Genomic DNA, 15154 nt, shown 5'->3' with positions numbered 1-15154 from the left:
CCCCCGCATGGGACTCCTGCCGTCAGCAGCAGAGTCCCCTCTTTCTTCCCCCCCCCCCACTCACGTTTTCTCTCAAAAGTAAACATTAAAAACAAAACTAAACTAAACTAAATGAAGTCACTTCATGGCTTCCGTCCTTAGCTTCCTAAACGCACACTTGAGTACCGTGTCAAGTACCAGAGTAGGTACTCTTTCCGGCACAGATAGGGCACAGGGTTTTTAAATCATACCTGTGCAAACCGTACTGTGTTCTTCCAGACACAAGTGGTGACTGAGGAAAAAACATTCTGAACTGAAAGTCAGAAGACTTAAGTCCCAGTCCCAATTCCATAACTACTTTTTTTTTTTTTAACATTTATTTATTTTTGAGACGGAGAAAGAGCATGAACGGGGGAGGGCCAGAGAGAGGGAGACACAGAATCCGAAACAGGCTCCAGGCTCTGAGCTGTCAGCACAGAGCCCGACGCGGGGCTCGAACTCACAAACTGTGAGATCATGACATGAGCTGAAGTCGGCCGCTTAACCGACTGAGCCACCCAGGCGCCCCCATAACTAAGTGCTTTTGTTCAAAACCCTTTATCACTCTAGGCCTCAGATTAAAGTTCTTTTCAATTCTAAACTTCTATAACCTAATCCTTCTCTGATTAACTGCTTTCTCCCCAACACCTGTTGTTCCAGGCTTTCTCATTTAACTCCAACCCACTTACATGTATGTCTCTAATAGGACTATAGTTATATCAAGCACATATTATAGGTATTTCACCTGGCTTTATACTATTATGTTAATATAAACATGTTAATAAGAAAAATACTGGAGGTAAAAAAAAAAAAAAAGAAAAATACTGCAGGGAACTGGAGAGAACTACGATGGAGTTGAAACATGATTTGTCCTTTGCATCATCTCTTAAACTTGCTTCTGCTTTTCTATCCTTACTAGTGTGATACTCCTGGCACCTCCTTTCCATATTTATTCACCGCCTGCCTAATGTATAGTGAAAACTGTTGCCAAACCTTATTTTACAGCGTTTTTAAAATGTTTATTTTTATTTTTTTTAATTTTTTTTTCAACGTTTATTTATTTTTGGGACAGAGAGAGACAGAGCATGAACGGGGGAGGGGCAGAGAGAGAGAGGGCGACACAGAATCGGAAGCAGGCTCCAGGCTCCGAGCCATCAGCCCAGAGCCTGACGCGGGGCTCGAACTCACAGACTGCGAGATCGTGACCTGGCTGAAGTCGGACGCTTAACCGACTGCGCCACCCAGGCGCCCCTAAAATGTTTATTTTTGAGAGAGAAACAGAGTGAGAGTGGGGAAGGGACAGAGAGAGGGGGAGACACGGAGTCCAAAGCAGGCTCCAGGCTCTGAGCTATCAGCCCAACGTGGGGTTCGAACCCACAAACCGTGAGATCACGACCTGAGCTGAAGTCGGATGCTTAACCTACTGAGCCACCCAGGTGCCCCTGAAACGGAGTTTAAAATGAAAAGTACAAACTATAATCAAAAACACAGCATGCCAATCTACCCAATGTAGTCTTAGCACACGATAAGCAAAACCCTGTATTGCCTGCCAATGTAACTGCTGTAATATGTGTATTACCTGTAAAACGTCTAGAACAGCGAGAAGTACCCGGTAGGTGCTCAGTTAAGTACTGGCTATAACTAGCAAAACGGGAAAGGCTGCTGTCAGTAACGGAACAGGGGAGCTACTTGCTATGTTCTCACAGTTTAATATATCCTATGAAAAAAATGTATTTTTTAAAAAGACACGGGGCGCCTGGGTGGCTCAGTCGGTTAAGCGGCCGACTTCAGCTCAGGTCATGATCTCGCGGTCCGTGAGTTCGAGCCCCGCGTCGGGCTCTGTGCTGACAGCTCAGAGCCTGGAGCCTGTTTCGGATTCTGTATCTCCCTCTCTCTGACCCTCCCCTGTTCATGCTCTGTCTCTCTCTGTCTCAAAAATAAATAAACGTTAAAAAAAAATTTTTTTTTAATAAAAAAAATAAAAATAAAAAGACAGTGGGTGTTCATTACTTTTGTAATTAAAAAAGAGATATCGGGGTGCCTGGGTAGCTCAGTCCATTGAGCGTCCAACTTCGGCTCAGGTCACAACCTCACGGTTTGTGGGTTCAAGCCCTGGGTCGGGCTCTGCACTGACAACGTGGAACCTGGAGCCTACTTCAGATTCTCTGTCTCACTCTCTCTAAGTAAAAAAAAAAAGAAGAAAAAAAAGACATCTGCTTTGGTGGGGCAGCTACATAAAGTAGGAACATGAGAGTGTCCAGGAAACAAATGGAGCCACAAAACTGTCATAGAAATTTACTTTATTAAGTGTGAGAAACAAACACAAGAACAATGGCTATAAAGAACAAACCAATGGAAAGTGATGTGCATTCTTGGGAAACCAGTTTCTTCTCAGACTTTTGAGTTCCTGGGTACACACAGGGTACCTGCCTGGGAGTTTACATGCCCAAGGAAAACGGCATGGGGGGGATGGCTAAGAGTTTGCTGTGGCTGAGTAAAAGTTACGGCCTTATTTATCACATCCGGCTTCCATCCAAAAGAAAGATACAAAGGTGGTGGGGAGGGAAAAGATAAACACTGAAGGAATGCAGTAGGCAAAGTTTCATCACAGAATTTTCATCTGTTCCTTGAGCGATCTAGGCTGGGAAGGAGATCACCACAACTGTAGTCACCTTGACAAGACGACAAAGAGGTCTAGACATTTTGATTAACCATAGAAAAGGAGAAAGGGACATTAAGTTTTAGGGCAGGACAGCTCAATGTCAATAATTTGAAGGGCAGCTGAGGAAGAAAGAAGTTAGGATACAGAGATCGGTTCTCTAGAGGAAAATACGGTGTTTGACCCTGCACGCACCAGAGGGAGCCTCAGCGGAACTGCAGAGGACTGATCCTTAAACCAATGACATCTTTGCCAATCTCTGTCACCTGTGGAAAAGGAAACAGGGAAAAGTTAGGGAATCTGTGAGGGTGCACAGCCCAGAAAGCTTACTCCCTCCACTCCTCAGTGAGTACAGCAGAGTATGTGGTTAAGATCTGTTACTGCTCAGTAAACGGCAGTGGGGAGAAGCTCTAGTTTTCTTTAGTATCACTGTCTCAAGGAGCCGGAGGCAAAAACGGAAGAAAAAAAGAACCAACACGCTTCTTTCTATTTTCTCTTTCTTTCCTCTTCCCTCCATATCCTGGATGTCTTTCTAGAGGACAGTACTTACTGTAGTGACCTTGCAGACTTGACCCTTGAACTCAGGGGAATAGCAGGCCCCACTGAGTGGACACTTCTCCACTGGCTTCCCACGGTAGATGGGCCGGTAAGATGCAGCACAGATGTCAAAGGGGTTGTGCATGTCGTAGCTGAGCTGGCAGGCGTCTGTGGGGTTCTTCTCACACGCAGACAGAATTTTGCGGGTCTGAGGGAGGGAAGGAGTATTTTATTTAAGAGGACCGAAAGCTGCACGTCACAACTCACCACGGTTCAGTAATTTCCTTGACTCGAGATGCCATTGTACCGAGTGAACGAGTATGTCCTTTTGTACAGGACACACGTGAAGGGGTCACGACAATCACCACCCCTGCCGCATCAGGATCTCCCCTTCTCGGTATCAGTGGTTCCACGGATCTAGACCCACAGTCCTCCACCAAGCCTGGAGATGATCAGAGCCAGGACTCAGAGGGTTAAAATTGGCTTCCACCGCCCAGGAGGAATGCCTTCAGAGACCCCAAGTAACGGGACCTGTGTGCGGAGGTTAGCAGCGGTGGGAACGGGTAGCAGAGCTCAGGGACGGGAAGGCGGAGCTCTTCTAGGTGGCAGGTCACTCTACACCGGTGCCTTGTCTGAAGGAGTTACGAGTTCGCCTTCCAAGAACAAAAGGAGGCACCCTTGCCACAAGTAAAGAGAAGACGGCGTTCGGTTGCCTCCTTCCGTTGAATGTTGTTACTCAGTGCTTTGTTTTAGAGGCAAAGGCCTTGGCTTCTACTCCCTCCGTGTGAGAGCCGGTCTGGTCCCTTTATGCCTGAGGAAGGAGCTCCCATCTACCTGTTGCGCCACCTCTGGCTTGGGCCCAAGTTCCAACAGGCGCCGAGCAAAGGTGGCAGCTGTCTTAAAGTTCTTGAGCTTGAAGAAGAGGTTGAGGGCCGTGCGCAGCACCAGGATCATGTGCACAGGCTGCAGGTTGGAGTGGGTGAAATAGGCTGCCATCTGGTGGACAGAGAGGGGGACACATGCCAGGCCGATGGTACAGCAGACACAGGTCATTTCTAAGCTGCGGCACACGCATTAAACACAACACAAAGCAAACAAAAACGGGGCTGACTACAAGGCATTGAGATCTTCTGCCCCCGGGGTGTGAAGGACTGATGGAATGAAGAAGCGTAGAAAAATACACCCTCTCCTCAGAGAAGTAGGCCCAAACTTCTCTTACTCCCCAGACTGAAATGTGGGTTTGGACTTTAAGAATTCAGACCTAATGGAGGGTGAAGGGGCGGACCTCTCTGCACCGTGCAGAAGCCCAGAGAGATCGTACCTCACAGATGCGCTTCTGCTGTTCCAGAGTCTCTTTGGGAAGCTTCTTTCTTTCTATCTCCATGGACAGGCCCACAATGTACTCACGGCAAATGGTGATAAGCTGCTGGGCCTTGAGAGAGGGCCAAAGCAAGGTCACGGCACAGAGGCAAGACCGTGCGGGTGCCCGGGACTAGGATGGGCTACCCGCTCCTACCTCCGCAATCTCCTGCTTATTGTCCACGACGAGGAGGGGCACACTGAGTAAAATGGAACGGAACTTTTCCACGGCCTCCTCGAACTTGCCAACTGTGGTGAGCTGGTAGCACAGCTGTAGCCGCTGAATGAGGTCATTGAGCCTCAGGCCCACGGCTGGCACGCCATTCTTCAGCCCCGCATCCTTCCTGGAAGTTTGGAAAAGGAAGAAGAAAAAGGGATAACCCGGAATCCACTAGACTCAAAGGGGAAACAGGTGGGGGAACTGGACGCAGATGTATAAACCAAACCTCACAGAGTGTCGAGCCCAAGTTCCTTCCTACTAGGAAACCTCCCCTCTGGGACGACCATCAGCTGTCCCTCAGGCTATCATCTGAAATATCCACCCCACGCTGGAAGACACGGAAGCCAGGAGCAAGGGGCCTTACCAATTGCGATTAGGGTAGCCATACATGGAGGGCAGGCAGGGCAGAGCCTGATAGGTGGTGCGGCCTCGGGCATAGGTCTGTAGGAACAGTTGCTTGTAGGGGCCAAACTGGGTCACCCCCACCTGGTCGTGAAGGAGCTAGAATACAAGAGGAAAGAAATATAAAAATTGTGACCTTACCACTGCAAAACTCGCTAACCTTGGGCAAGGTACTTAACTTCTCTGTACTTGTTTCCTCATCAGTAAATTATACTTAATTATAGGACCTACCTCGTTTAGTAATACCTATAAAGCATTCAGGATAGCGCCTGACACACAGTATGTCAATGTTAGCCGTTGTTGAATTTGTAGTTACTGGAGTTACTGCTGTTGCTATCGTAACATATGTAACATACCTGCTCCTGGGGCCCGCTAACTTACTGATGTGAGCCAGAAAGCAGACTATAAATGGGTGGGAGATGGCTGGAAAGATCCACCCGGTAGAAGAAGGCCTTAGGAGGCTGCCTTCCCTAGGCAAGACCGGGGTTTCCACGATAAATACACGCCTCTGCCCTCGTGCATAGGTTAATTTCCATTTGGTTAAGAGGAGTCAACCGCCTCCCTGGGGACCCCGGGCGACAAACACTCCGCAAGAGCCAACGTTACTCTAAGACTTACCCGCATGGCTGTTTCAAAAGAGCCTGCCAGGATGTGATCGACTGGAAGCTGAGAGTTATTGCACCAGATCTAACAAGAAACAGAAAACCCAAGCCAACTGAAACACAGCCCCTTCTCTTCCCAAACTACCCTCCCCTGTACCTAGAGCAGAAGAGCAGCCACGTTCTTTATGCACGAGTCCAGCAGAGCCAGCTCAGAAACATGCATGCCCGCAGGGTCGTGCTTCCCTGCTCACCTGAGCTGGGCTGGTTCCCTTGGTGGGAGGCACAAAGAACCCATCGTCGGCACCCCCGGCTGCCCCAGGGGGTACATCCTAAGAGAAAAAACATCAGTCATTCATAAGCTATTCAAGCACTTTGTTCTGATAAGTCTAAACACCGTCCTTGACCTTGCTCCCAGCCTCGACCGGGGAAGAAGGGGCGGGGGGCGCTTGTGGGAGAAGACCCTCAAAACAGGGGCAGCTTCACCAGTAACAAAACGATAAACCAAAAGCTCCAATTCAGACGACAAAGCTTGCTGCCTTTTCATAAGCTGCTGTTGCTGCAGCCTGACCGGCTGATGGGAGATAAGCATCAGGTCAGGAGGATCTACACCCCTTCCCTTCTGGGGGCCTCGGGACGGGTGGAGGGCAGTATGGCCACCAGCTTTCACACGGAGACCCAGAGGGAGCCTCCCCGGGGTGAGAACCCCACAAACCAGCTCAGGAGGGAGCTCCAGGTCCTCTTCCACATCCCAGCCGCCTCCTTCTTCCTGTCCCCTGCCAAGAGCGTCATCCCCCAGGCCATCCGTAGCCTCCACAAACCCATCTGTAAGGAAAATCCAGGCTCAAAGCGGATTTGCAGTGACGGAATTTTAGCATGAAGAAAGTCCAAAGCTGGGATCCTTGTCGGTTCCACGGTCTGGAAGCCTGCAGAACTGCCCCACGGCCCAGCCCCCACCCGTCCCCCCACCCCAGGCCACCCATCCCGCCAGGAGACCCCCAGAAGAACTCTCACCTTCATCCAGCTGCAGCTCCGCATCCTCTCCCCAGCCTTCGGTACCAACGGTGTCAATGTCAATATCAGCAGCCAGGGCTCCTCCCTTGCCTACAGACAGAAGAACACAAAGGAGCTGGTTATAGCCAGGCAAGTCTGAGATCCGGCCTCTTCTGCAAGCAAGCTGCGTCCTTACAAAAGCAGATGCCAAGCCTGTGTCCACTTAATATTTTTATTATTTACTTCTGTAGTACAGATGCTATGCTACCTTGCAGCAGGTTTCAAAAAGAGAGGAAGTAGAAGAGAGACGGGAACAACTGGCCTTGCTGACACCAAACACTACCCCCTGAACCATTTTTTACTTAGCAACTCCTGGAGTCTCCTGCCGAGATCTCTAAGTTGCTGCCACTCCAGCGTGTGCAGGGCACGGGGACACAGGGTAGGTCAGAGACGGAGGAGAGGGCGGGGCTGGGCACAAAATGCCCTGGGGTCCATCTAGGCTGTCAGCCAGGAAAAATAAGCCAGCAGACATCTCCAAAACAACAGGAGCAGGTAAGGGTGGGAGTGGGGGACGGTGGTAGCACACATCTGCAAACGCCCACGGGACAGAGTCTGACATTGCTGCTTCGGTGCCTTAACACTGTCCCTCACGAATGATGAGATACTGAACAGGACTGATCACACAGACGCTAAAACCTGAGGAAATGCACCCACGTGGTCACAGTGGCTGCCCGAGGCCTGGACTGAGACAACTCTCTTTTCTCCCCCTATTTTCCAAATTCAATCATCTCATATACTTTTATTTAATTTTTAAAACATGGGATGTCTAGGTGGCTTCGTCGGTTAAACTCAGGTCTTGGTCTTGGGGTTGTGAGTTCAAGCCCCACGTTGGGTTCCACACTGGGTATGGAGCCTGCCTCTCTCTCTATTTATTAATCCATACATACATCAATCTATTTATTAATACATACATACACATATACACAAACACAGGGCGCCTGGGCGACTCAGTGGGTTAAAAGCATCCGACTCTTGATTTCAGCTCAAGTAATGATCTCACAGTTCCTGAGTTCCAGCCCCAAGTCAGGCTCTGCGCTGATAGCACGGAGCCTGCTTGGGATTCTCTGTCTCCCTCTCTCTCTGCCCTTCCCTTGCATGCTCGCTCTCTCGCTCGCTCGCTCTCTCTCTCCCTCCCTCAAAAATAAACAAACATTAAAAAAAACCAAAAAAACGTACCACAGCTCAGACTGGCGTGTCACTGCTCCATGACGCTCACACAGAAGAAAGGACAAAGAGCTGAGGGTACTCTGGAGGACAGCTCTTCACAACACAAACACATGACAACAAAAACACTACGGGAGGGGTGGGCACTTACCCTTGCCGGCAATGGAGCCTTCAAAGAAGCCTTTGGATACAGTCAGTAACGGCCAATTGGTATCCAATGGCATGATAGGCGCAGGTGGCTGGAGCAGCTTGGCATTAGGGTCAATGTCTGGGATCTGAAAGGCAGAAGGTTAAAAGCAAACAGCTCTCAGGAATCATGTGGGGAAGTTTACAGAGCCTCCTTTGACCTCGTTTATTCCTCTGCCTCTCCTGGTAACCAGATGGGAGAGTGACACTTGGAGGTTTAAACTGTCCCCCGATCTCAGAGTTAATTCTGTAATCAGACACTCATGTAAATAAAAACTTACCGTCTCCTTCTCTGGGTCAAATGTCTCCTTCAGGCTCTCGGCTTCTTCATCTAAGCCATGAGTAGCAGCTGTGAGATAGGCCAGGGACTCTGTAGAGAAAACAGACTTTGTGGTAGAAAGTCCAAGATGTCCCCCGGCGGTCTCTGCCTCCTGGTATTCAAGCCTCCCCTAAACCGTGGAATGGCCTTGTTAACTTGCTTCCAACAAACAGGACGTGGCAGAAGCCACGGGATACCACTTCCAAGATTGGGATACAAAGAGCGGGGCCTCCACCCGGATGCCATTGCCTGCTCTGAGGGAAGCCAGCTGCCGTGTTGCAAACTGCCCTATGGAGACGCCTGTGTGGCAGAAGGTTGACATTTCCCAGCCATCAGCCCGCAAGGACCGGAGGACTGCCTGCAGCCACGCAGCGAGCGTGGGAAGGGATCCCCACTTGAGACGGAGACATCCGCAGTCTTGGCCAACACCCTACCCTGATGCAGACTCCTGACAGACAGTGAGCCAGAGGTACCCAGCTAAGCCATGCTGTAAACTGAGGTCATGTGCATTTGTTGCTCTAAGCTGCTCAACTTTAGGGTAATTTGCCACACGGCAGCGAGTGACTGATGTACTCGCTTATCCTTAAGCTCTAGCATCGATACTGACAAGAATCTGGGAATCGTCCCTGACTCCAATCCTCACATCCCACATCCAGCCCTTCAACAGATCACATTGTTTCCACCCGCACAAGATATGCTGAGTCTGACCCCTTCACTCCTTAGCACCGTCATCCAAATCACATCTCCCTCGTTTCCTGGAGTATCTCAAATGCTAGCACTGTGCTTGGTACACAGTGGGTTCTCGGAAAATTCCCTTTGAGAATATATAAACAAGTAAATAAGAGGGCACCTGGGTGGCTGTGGCTCAGTCAGTTGAACGTCTGACTCTTGGTTTCAGCTCAGGTCCTGATCTCAGTTCAGGGGTTCAAGCCCCACGCTGGACTCCACGCTAACAGCACACAGCCTGCTTGGGATCCTCAATCTCTCCCCCTCTTCTCTGCCCTTCCCCACTCGCACGCACGCACGTGCTCGCTCTCTCTCAAAATAAATAAATAAACTTGAAAAAACACGACTATAACAGATAAATAAGTAAATGAGTAAAACCTCCAGACTTGGAAAAAAAAAAAACAAAACGAAACTCTAACGACCTCTAACCAACTATATTTACTAGGGTATCTGCTTCAGGACCTTTTAAAACCTCCTAACCTCCTAGTTCCTCCATGACTATTAACTGTCTTCCTAAGAGTGCTTGGACAGACTGAATATTCTGCCTGTACCTCCATTTGGCCCTGAAGCATGTCTTCTGAGCATGGTAGGAGCATGCGCTCTCTTCTGGAAAAATGCACAACAAAGGGAAATACCTCACCACTAGGGTAACCAAAGGGTAACTCACCACGAAGAGAAAATACTTTCTAAGCCCCAAAGGAGCTGGTGAGTCCCGCATGCTTACTTACTCTGCCCACAATTCTTCAGGATCCGCACCCGCTCAGACACGTCACCCAGGTAGAGTGCATTCTGATAATGGCCACTCATGTCCTTTCGGATCTCAGCTGCATCAAGTCAGTAAGATACCAGGTTAGGTCTTCTTCCCGAAGTTCCCTCTCTCCTCCCCTCTACCTGCCTTCACCTTCCCTCAAGGCCCCCACTCCCCACCCTTAGCTTCTGGGGCTCACCAATCTTCATCATCTTGCGAAGTTTCTCCAGGTTGCCAGTGATAAGGTACAAGAAAGAAAGTTTGTCGAAGTTTTTGGTGCGTTGATAACACATTTCCACAATCTGGTGGTTCCCCTGCAGCAAGGCCACTTCTCCCAGCTTTTCCCAGCAGTTCTTGTCATCCAGTGCTTTGGCTGCTTCCAGAGCAATCTAAAGAACCCCCAGGGTCAGAGGTAACAGGTTGGCGGGTATCTTGACTCAAAACTAGGGACCATGGTCGAAGTATCCGCCTCTACATAAATCTCCCACAGACTCTCTATACTTGCAATCACTCCTACCATTCAGTCTAATTCTACTGAAAATCCTATCACCAAACAGGATCCCTTTGGCTCCACGGAGAGAAGAATCACATCACACATCCTCCTCCTCAGAAATTTACTTTGACAAACGAAATCATCTCCTAGCAGTTGCTGACTCCACAGGGTCAATTCTTGCTTAGCTACCTTATTTTCCACTTGCTAGGTCTAAAGGTCTCCGGGGGCTTTAGAAAAGATAAGAAGTAATAAGGAAGTTCAGAACCAGAGGGTCAATGTACCTCAGCCACCTCCCCATTTAAAAATAATGCCTGTACATCTAGGTCCCGATATTTCCTAAGTACCTATTCATCTGAGCAGCCAATCAGCAAGTAAAAGGTGAAGGAGATGAGAACTTTTAGAGTCCCTGCCATGTTGCTCCTACGCTAGAGGCTAATGGATTCAGAGTAAGGGACAATGAGGACAGTAGCACTGCTGTGGCAGAAGCAGAGGCAGCAAGTAGCAGAGACGGGCAAGCTGCAACAGGAAGACAGCTCCGTCTGACAACCCGGACCATCTCAGACTCCGTCCTCCTCGCTCAAGAGGCAAGCCCGGAATATGCCTTCACGCTGCAGCCCGCACCCTCTCACATTCTCTGTAACGACATGGGGCTTAGGACCCCGTCCCCCTCACCTCGATGTTCCCGCACTCCAGTGCCAGGCTAAAGCGAGTTTTCTCGTCCTTGACGAAATGCAAGGCCACCTCAGGGTAGCCCTTCTTCTGGAGGTAAGCGATGATAGACTGGCCAACTAGTTTCGCATTTCTCACCATGTGCAGCACCTAGACGTGTGGGGTGCGGCAGGGCAGGAAGGAGACATCACTCAGGGAGAAAGCAGTGCTGCCCTCTCGCACCCCTAGGGGGCCCTCTCGTTTCGTACCTCATCATATTTTCTGTTGATCAGGGCCAGCTTGAACTTGAACTCCGTGGGATCAATGGTGAGCACCCGAGGACGACACTCCCTATCCAGGCAATACACATTGTTGCCCTTCACCCGCGTGACATAGATGGGCAAATCCAGAGTTCGGATGATCCCGTAGTCCCTGCAAACAGGAGTTCGCGGATTCAACTTTCAGCAAGCGAGGGGGAAAATCTAGCCTGGGAGGACATGGAGCAAGCCTAGGACACGACTTTGGATCTTCTTGCTGCTCTTTTGCCAAGTGCCATTTGCACAGCGGTATAGACAGGAAGTGGTTCAAAAGAGAGCAGAGCTAAATGCCACATTTGCTGATTTTATTCTTCTGTACGAAGCGGGAAAAGATAGGGCAGATGGTCTGATCTTTCCTCATACGCTATTGCTCTGGGAGCTAACAGACATGGCTGCAGGAATCAGGCCTGAAAGTTAAATCTTAAGTTCTGATGTACAATCACTGGGCCACTAGGGGCAGCTGAAGTCTCTCCTTGCAGCTACAGGTGGAAGTGGAAGAGAGGGAGATGTGAAGTCTGACACACACGAGAAACGGTAAAAGGCAAAAATAATTTTAAACTGAACGCAAATTAAAAATGTATAATCTAGGGCGTTAAGTGCACATACTGTATTAGAAGAAACGCTGAAAACTAATGAGCTCTATACAAATACATTAGAAAATTAATAAATACAATAAAAATAAGCCAGCAACTCAAAAATTTGTTCCTTTACAAGTTAAACCAGAGTATACTTCGAAAAAATAAGCCAATCATAAAATTAAGAAATAGAAAAAAGAAACAAAATACAGAAGTTCAAGAAAGGCAAAAGCTAAATAAAATTCATAAACCTCTTATGAGTCATAAAGAAGATGTGGTTTATACTACTTGGCAAGGAGAAAGAATGAAATCCTGCCATTTGTAGCAACTTGGATGGAACTGGAGGGTATTATGCTAAGTGAAATAAGTCAGGCAGAGAAAGACAGAGATCATATGTTTTCACTCATATGTGGAACCTGAGAAACTTAACAGAAGACCATGGGGGAGGGGAAGGGGAAAAAAATAGTTATAAACAGAGAGGGAGGGAGGCAAACCGTAAGAGACTCTTAAATACAGAGAACAAACTGAGGGTTGATGGGGGAGGCAGTGGGAGAGAGAAAAATGGGGGATGGACATCGAGGAGGGCCCTTGCTGGGATGAGCCCTAAGTGTTATATGTAATCGATGAACCATGGGAACCTACCCCCAAAACCAAGAGCACATTTTATATACTGTATGTTAGGCAACGTGACAATAAATTACATATTAAAAGAAAAGTAAAAATAAAAAATAAACCTTTTGTGACTCTAATTAAGAAAAAAGATAAAATGGCCAAAACAGGAATGAAAAAGGGGATATTCCTAGAGCTCCTGCAAGATGAGGGTGGGCGTAAACTTTTTTAAATGATCAAATTCCAAGAAAAGTAAAATTTACCAAAACTGACTAAAAACAAACAGAAAACCCCGACAGTCCTATAACTGTTACACAAGATAAACTGAAACTGAATCACAAAAAATCCTCCTATAAAAGTCCTAGGATGGGGGCTTCACTGGATGACTTCACTGGCAAATTCTACCCAATATTCCAGGAAGAATTAAACCCAATCTTATTACAAACTCACTAAGAGAACAGAAGAAGGTATATCATTTTCCTTATTTTATGAAATTAGCACAACCTCAACACCAAAACCTGGCAAAGACAGAAAGAAAAAGGGAAGTCGTAGGCCAATCTCATTTACATACATACGTGGATGCAAAAACCCAAAACAAAATATTAGCAAACTAAAACTAGCAGTATCAGAAAAGGGTAAAACATCATAACCAAGTTAGATCTATATCAAGAATCTAATGTTGGTCTCATATTTTTAAAAAATCAATTTAACTCACTATACTAATCAACAAAAGGAGAAAAATCCTAGGACTACCTCGGTATATGCAGTAAAAAAAATTTTATGTAATAAAATTCAGTATTTATCTGAGATACAGCACAGACATTCCTTAATAAGTAGAAGCTATCTCTAAAGAAATCTACAGCAAGCGTAGGAAATGCCAATACACTGAAAGCTTGTCCTTTAAATTGGGACCAAGGGGCGCCTGGGTGGCGCAGTCGGTTAGGCGTCCGACTTCAGCCAGGTCACGATCTCGCGGTCCGTGAGTTCGAGCCCCGCGTCAGGCTCTGGGCTGATGGCTCGGAGCCTGGAGCCTGTTTCCGATTCTGTGTCTCCCTCTCTCTCTGCCCCTCCCCCGTTCATGCTCTGTCTCTCTCTGTCCCAAAAATAAATAAAAAACGTTGAAAAAAAATTAAAAAAAAAAAAAATAAATTGGGACCAAGACGAAAAAGTCTACTATCATCATGTGTATTCGACACTATGCTGGAGACCCTGGTCAGCGCAGCAAGACAAGGAAAATACATGAAAGTGTAAGTACTGGAAAAGAAGAAACAAACTGTCAATTACCCACAGATGCTATGATTACTTACCAAAATAAGGCAAATTACCAGAAATAATGAAAGTCTAATAAGATCTCTGAAATCAATTTAGAAACTTAATTATATTTCTAAATATCATCAGAACTTAGAAAGTTAAATTTTTAAATGGATAGTTTCCATTAAATTTTTTTAATGTTTATTTTTTGAGAGAGCGAGCGAGCAAGCGAGCACAAACAGGGGAGGGGCAGAGAGAGAGGGAGACACAGAATCTGAAGCAGGTTCCAGGCTCTGAGCTGTCAGCACAGAGCCTGACGCGGGGCTCAAACGCGCGAACCGTGTGAGATCATGACCTGAGCTGAAGTCAGACGCTCAACCGACTGAGCCACCCAGGCGTCCCAGATCCATTCACAAATAGCGCTGAAAACTGCCAAGTGCCTAAAATAATCCAACTAAAGAAATCCAAGATCTCTATGGAGAAAATTCTAAAAACTTTACTGAAAGATGTTCTGGAAGACCTAAATAAATTAAAAAAAAAATTTTTTTAAGTTTATTTATTTTGAAAGAGAGTGTGTGCAGGAAGGACAGAGAGAGAGGGAGAGAGAGAGAATTCCAAGCAGTCTCCACACTGTCGGTGTGAGGTGCCAGATGCAGGGCTTGACCTCATGAACCCGTGAGATCATGACTTGAGCCAAATTTAAGAGTTGGAGTCCTGCACTGGGCTCTGTGCTGGCAGCATGGAGCGTGCTTGGGATTCTTTCTGTGTCGCTCTCTTTCTCTCAAAATAAATAAATAAATTAAAAAGTGGATGCTTAACCAACTAAGCCACCCCGGTGACCCAATAAATTTTTTTTTAGAGGGAGAAGAGTGCTAAGGCAGGGAAGAGGGGCAAAGGGGGAGAGAAATTCTCAAGCAGTCTCCATACTCAGCGTGGAGCCTGATATGGGGCTTGATCTCACGACCCTTGAATCATGTCCTGAGCCAAAATCAAGAGTTTGGCACAACTAACTGAGCCACCCAGGCGCCCCACAGAAAACCTAAATAAATGAAGAGTTACTACACCATGTTTACAGACCAGGAAACTTAACATTGCGAAGATGTCAATTACGTCCAAAACAATAAACGCCCTCAATGCATTCCCAACTGAAATCACAATAGGGCTTTTTGTTTGTTTTATTCCGCATGGAATTTCACAAGCTGATTCTAAAACTTATACTTTAAGGCAAAAACGTTTTGCAAACTTGCCCTTTCAAGGCAAAATTAATTAGA

The 15154-nt window shown here is 47.3% G+C and overlaps 1 protein-coding gene across 1 annotated transcript in view; it reads right to left on the bottom strand.

The window, feature by feature from the left end:
- Nucleotides 1-2301: 2301 nt before the first annotated feature.
- COPA (COPI coat complex subunit alpha) overlaps nt 2302-15154 on the bottom strand; it is a 46209-nt gene continuing 33356 nt past the window's right edge. Inside the window, exons 18-33 of the mRNA XM_047839734.1 lie at nt 11401-11563; nt 11156-11302; nt 10190-10379; nt 9971-10066; nt 8479-8567; nt 8163-8286; nt 6809-6898; nt 6510-6619; nt 6049-6126; nt 5814-5882; nt 5158-5294; nt 4731-4917; nt 4536-4646; nt 4049-4210; nt 3228-3422; nt 2302-2943 (exon numbers count right to left, since the gene is read on the bottom strand). Coding sequence (XP_047695690.1) covers nt 2884-2943; nt 3228-3422; nt 4049-4210; nt 4536-4646; nt 4731-4917; nt 5158-5294; nt 5814-5882; nt 6049-6126; nt 6510-6619; nt 6809-6898; nt 8163-8286; nt 8479-8567; nt 9971-10066; nt 10190-10379; nt 11156-11302; nt 11401-11563 — 2008 coding nt within the window. The 3' untranslated portion in view covers nt 2302-2883. The remainder of the gene's footprint in view (nt 2944-3227; nt 3423-4048; nt 4211-4535; nt 4647-4730; nt 4918-5157; nt 5295-5813; nt 5883-6048; nt 6127-6509; nt 6620-6808; nt 6899-8162; nt 8287-8478; nt 8568-9970; nt 10067-10189; nt 10380-11155; nt 11303-11400; nt 11564-15154) is intronic.

Source organism: Prionailurus viverrinus, chromosome F1 (assembly GCF_022837055.1).
Source record: "Prionailurus viverrinus isolate Anna chromosome F1, UM_Priviv_1.0, whole genome shotgun sequence".
NCBI lineage: Eukaryota > Metazoa > Chordata > Mammalia > Carnivora > Felidae > Prionailurus > Prionailurus viverrinus.
Note: the sequence above shows the minus strand (reverse complement) of the source record. Positions and strands in the feature narration are given on the sequence as shown.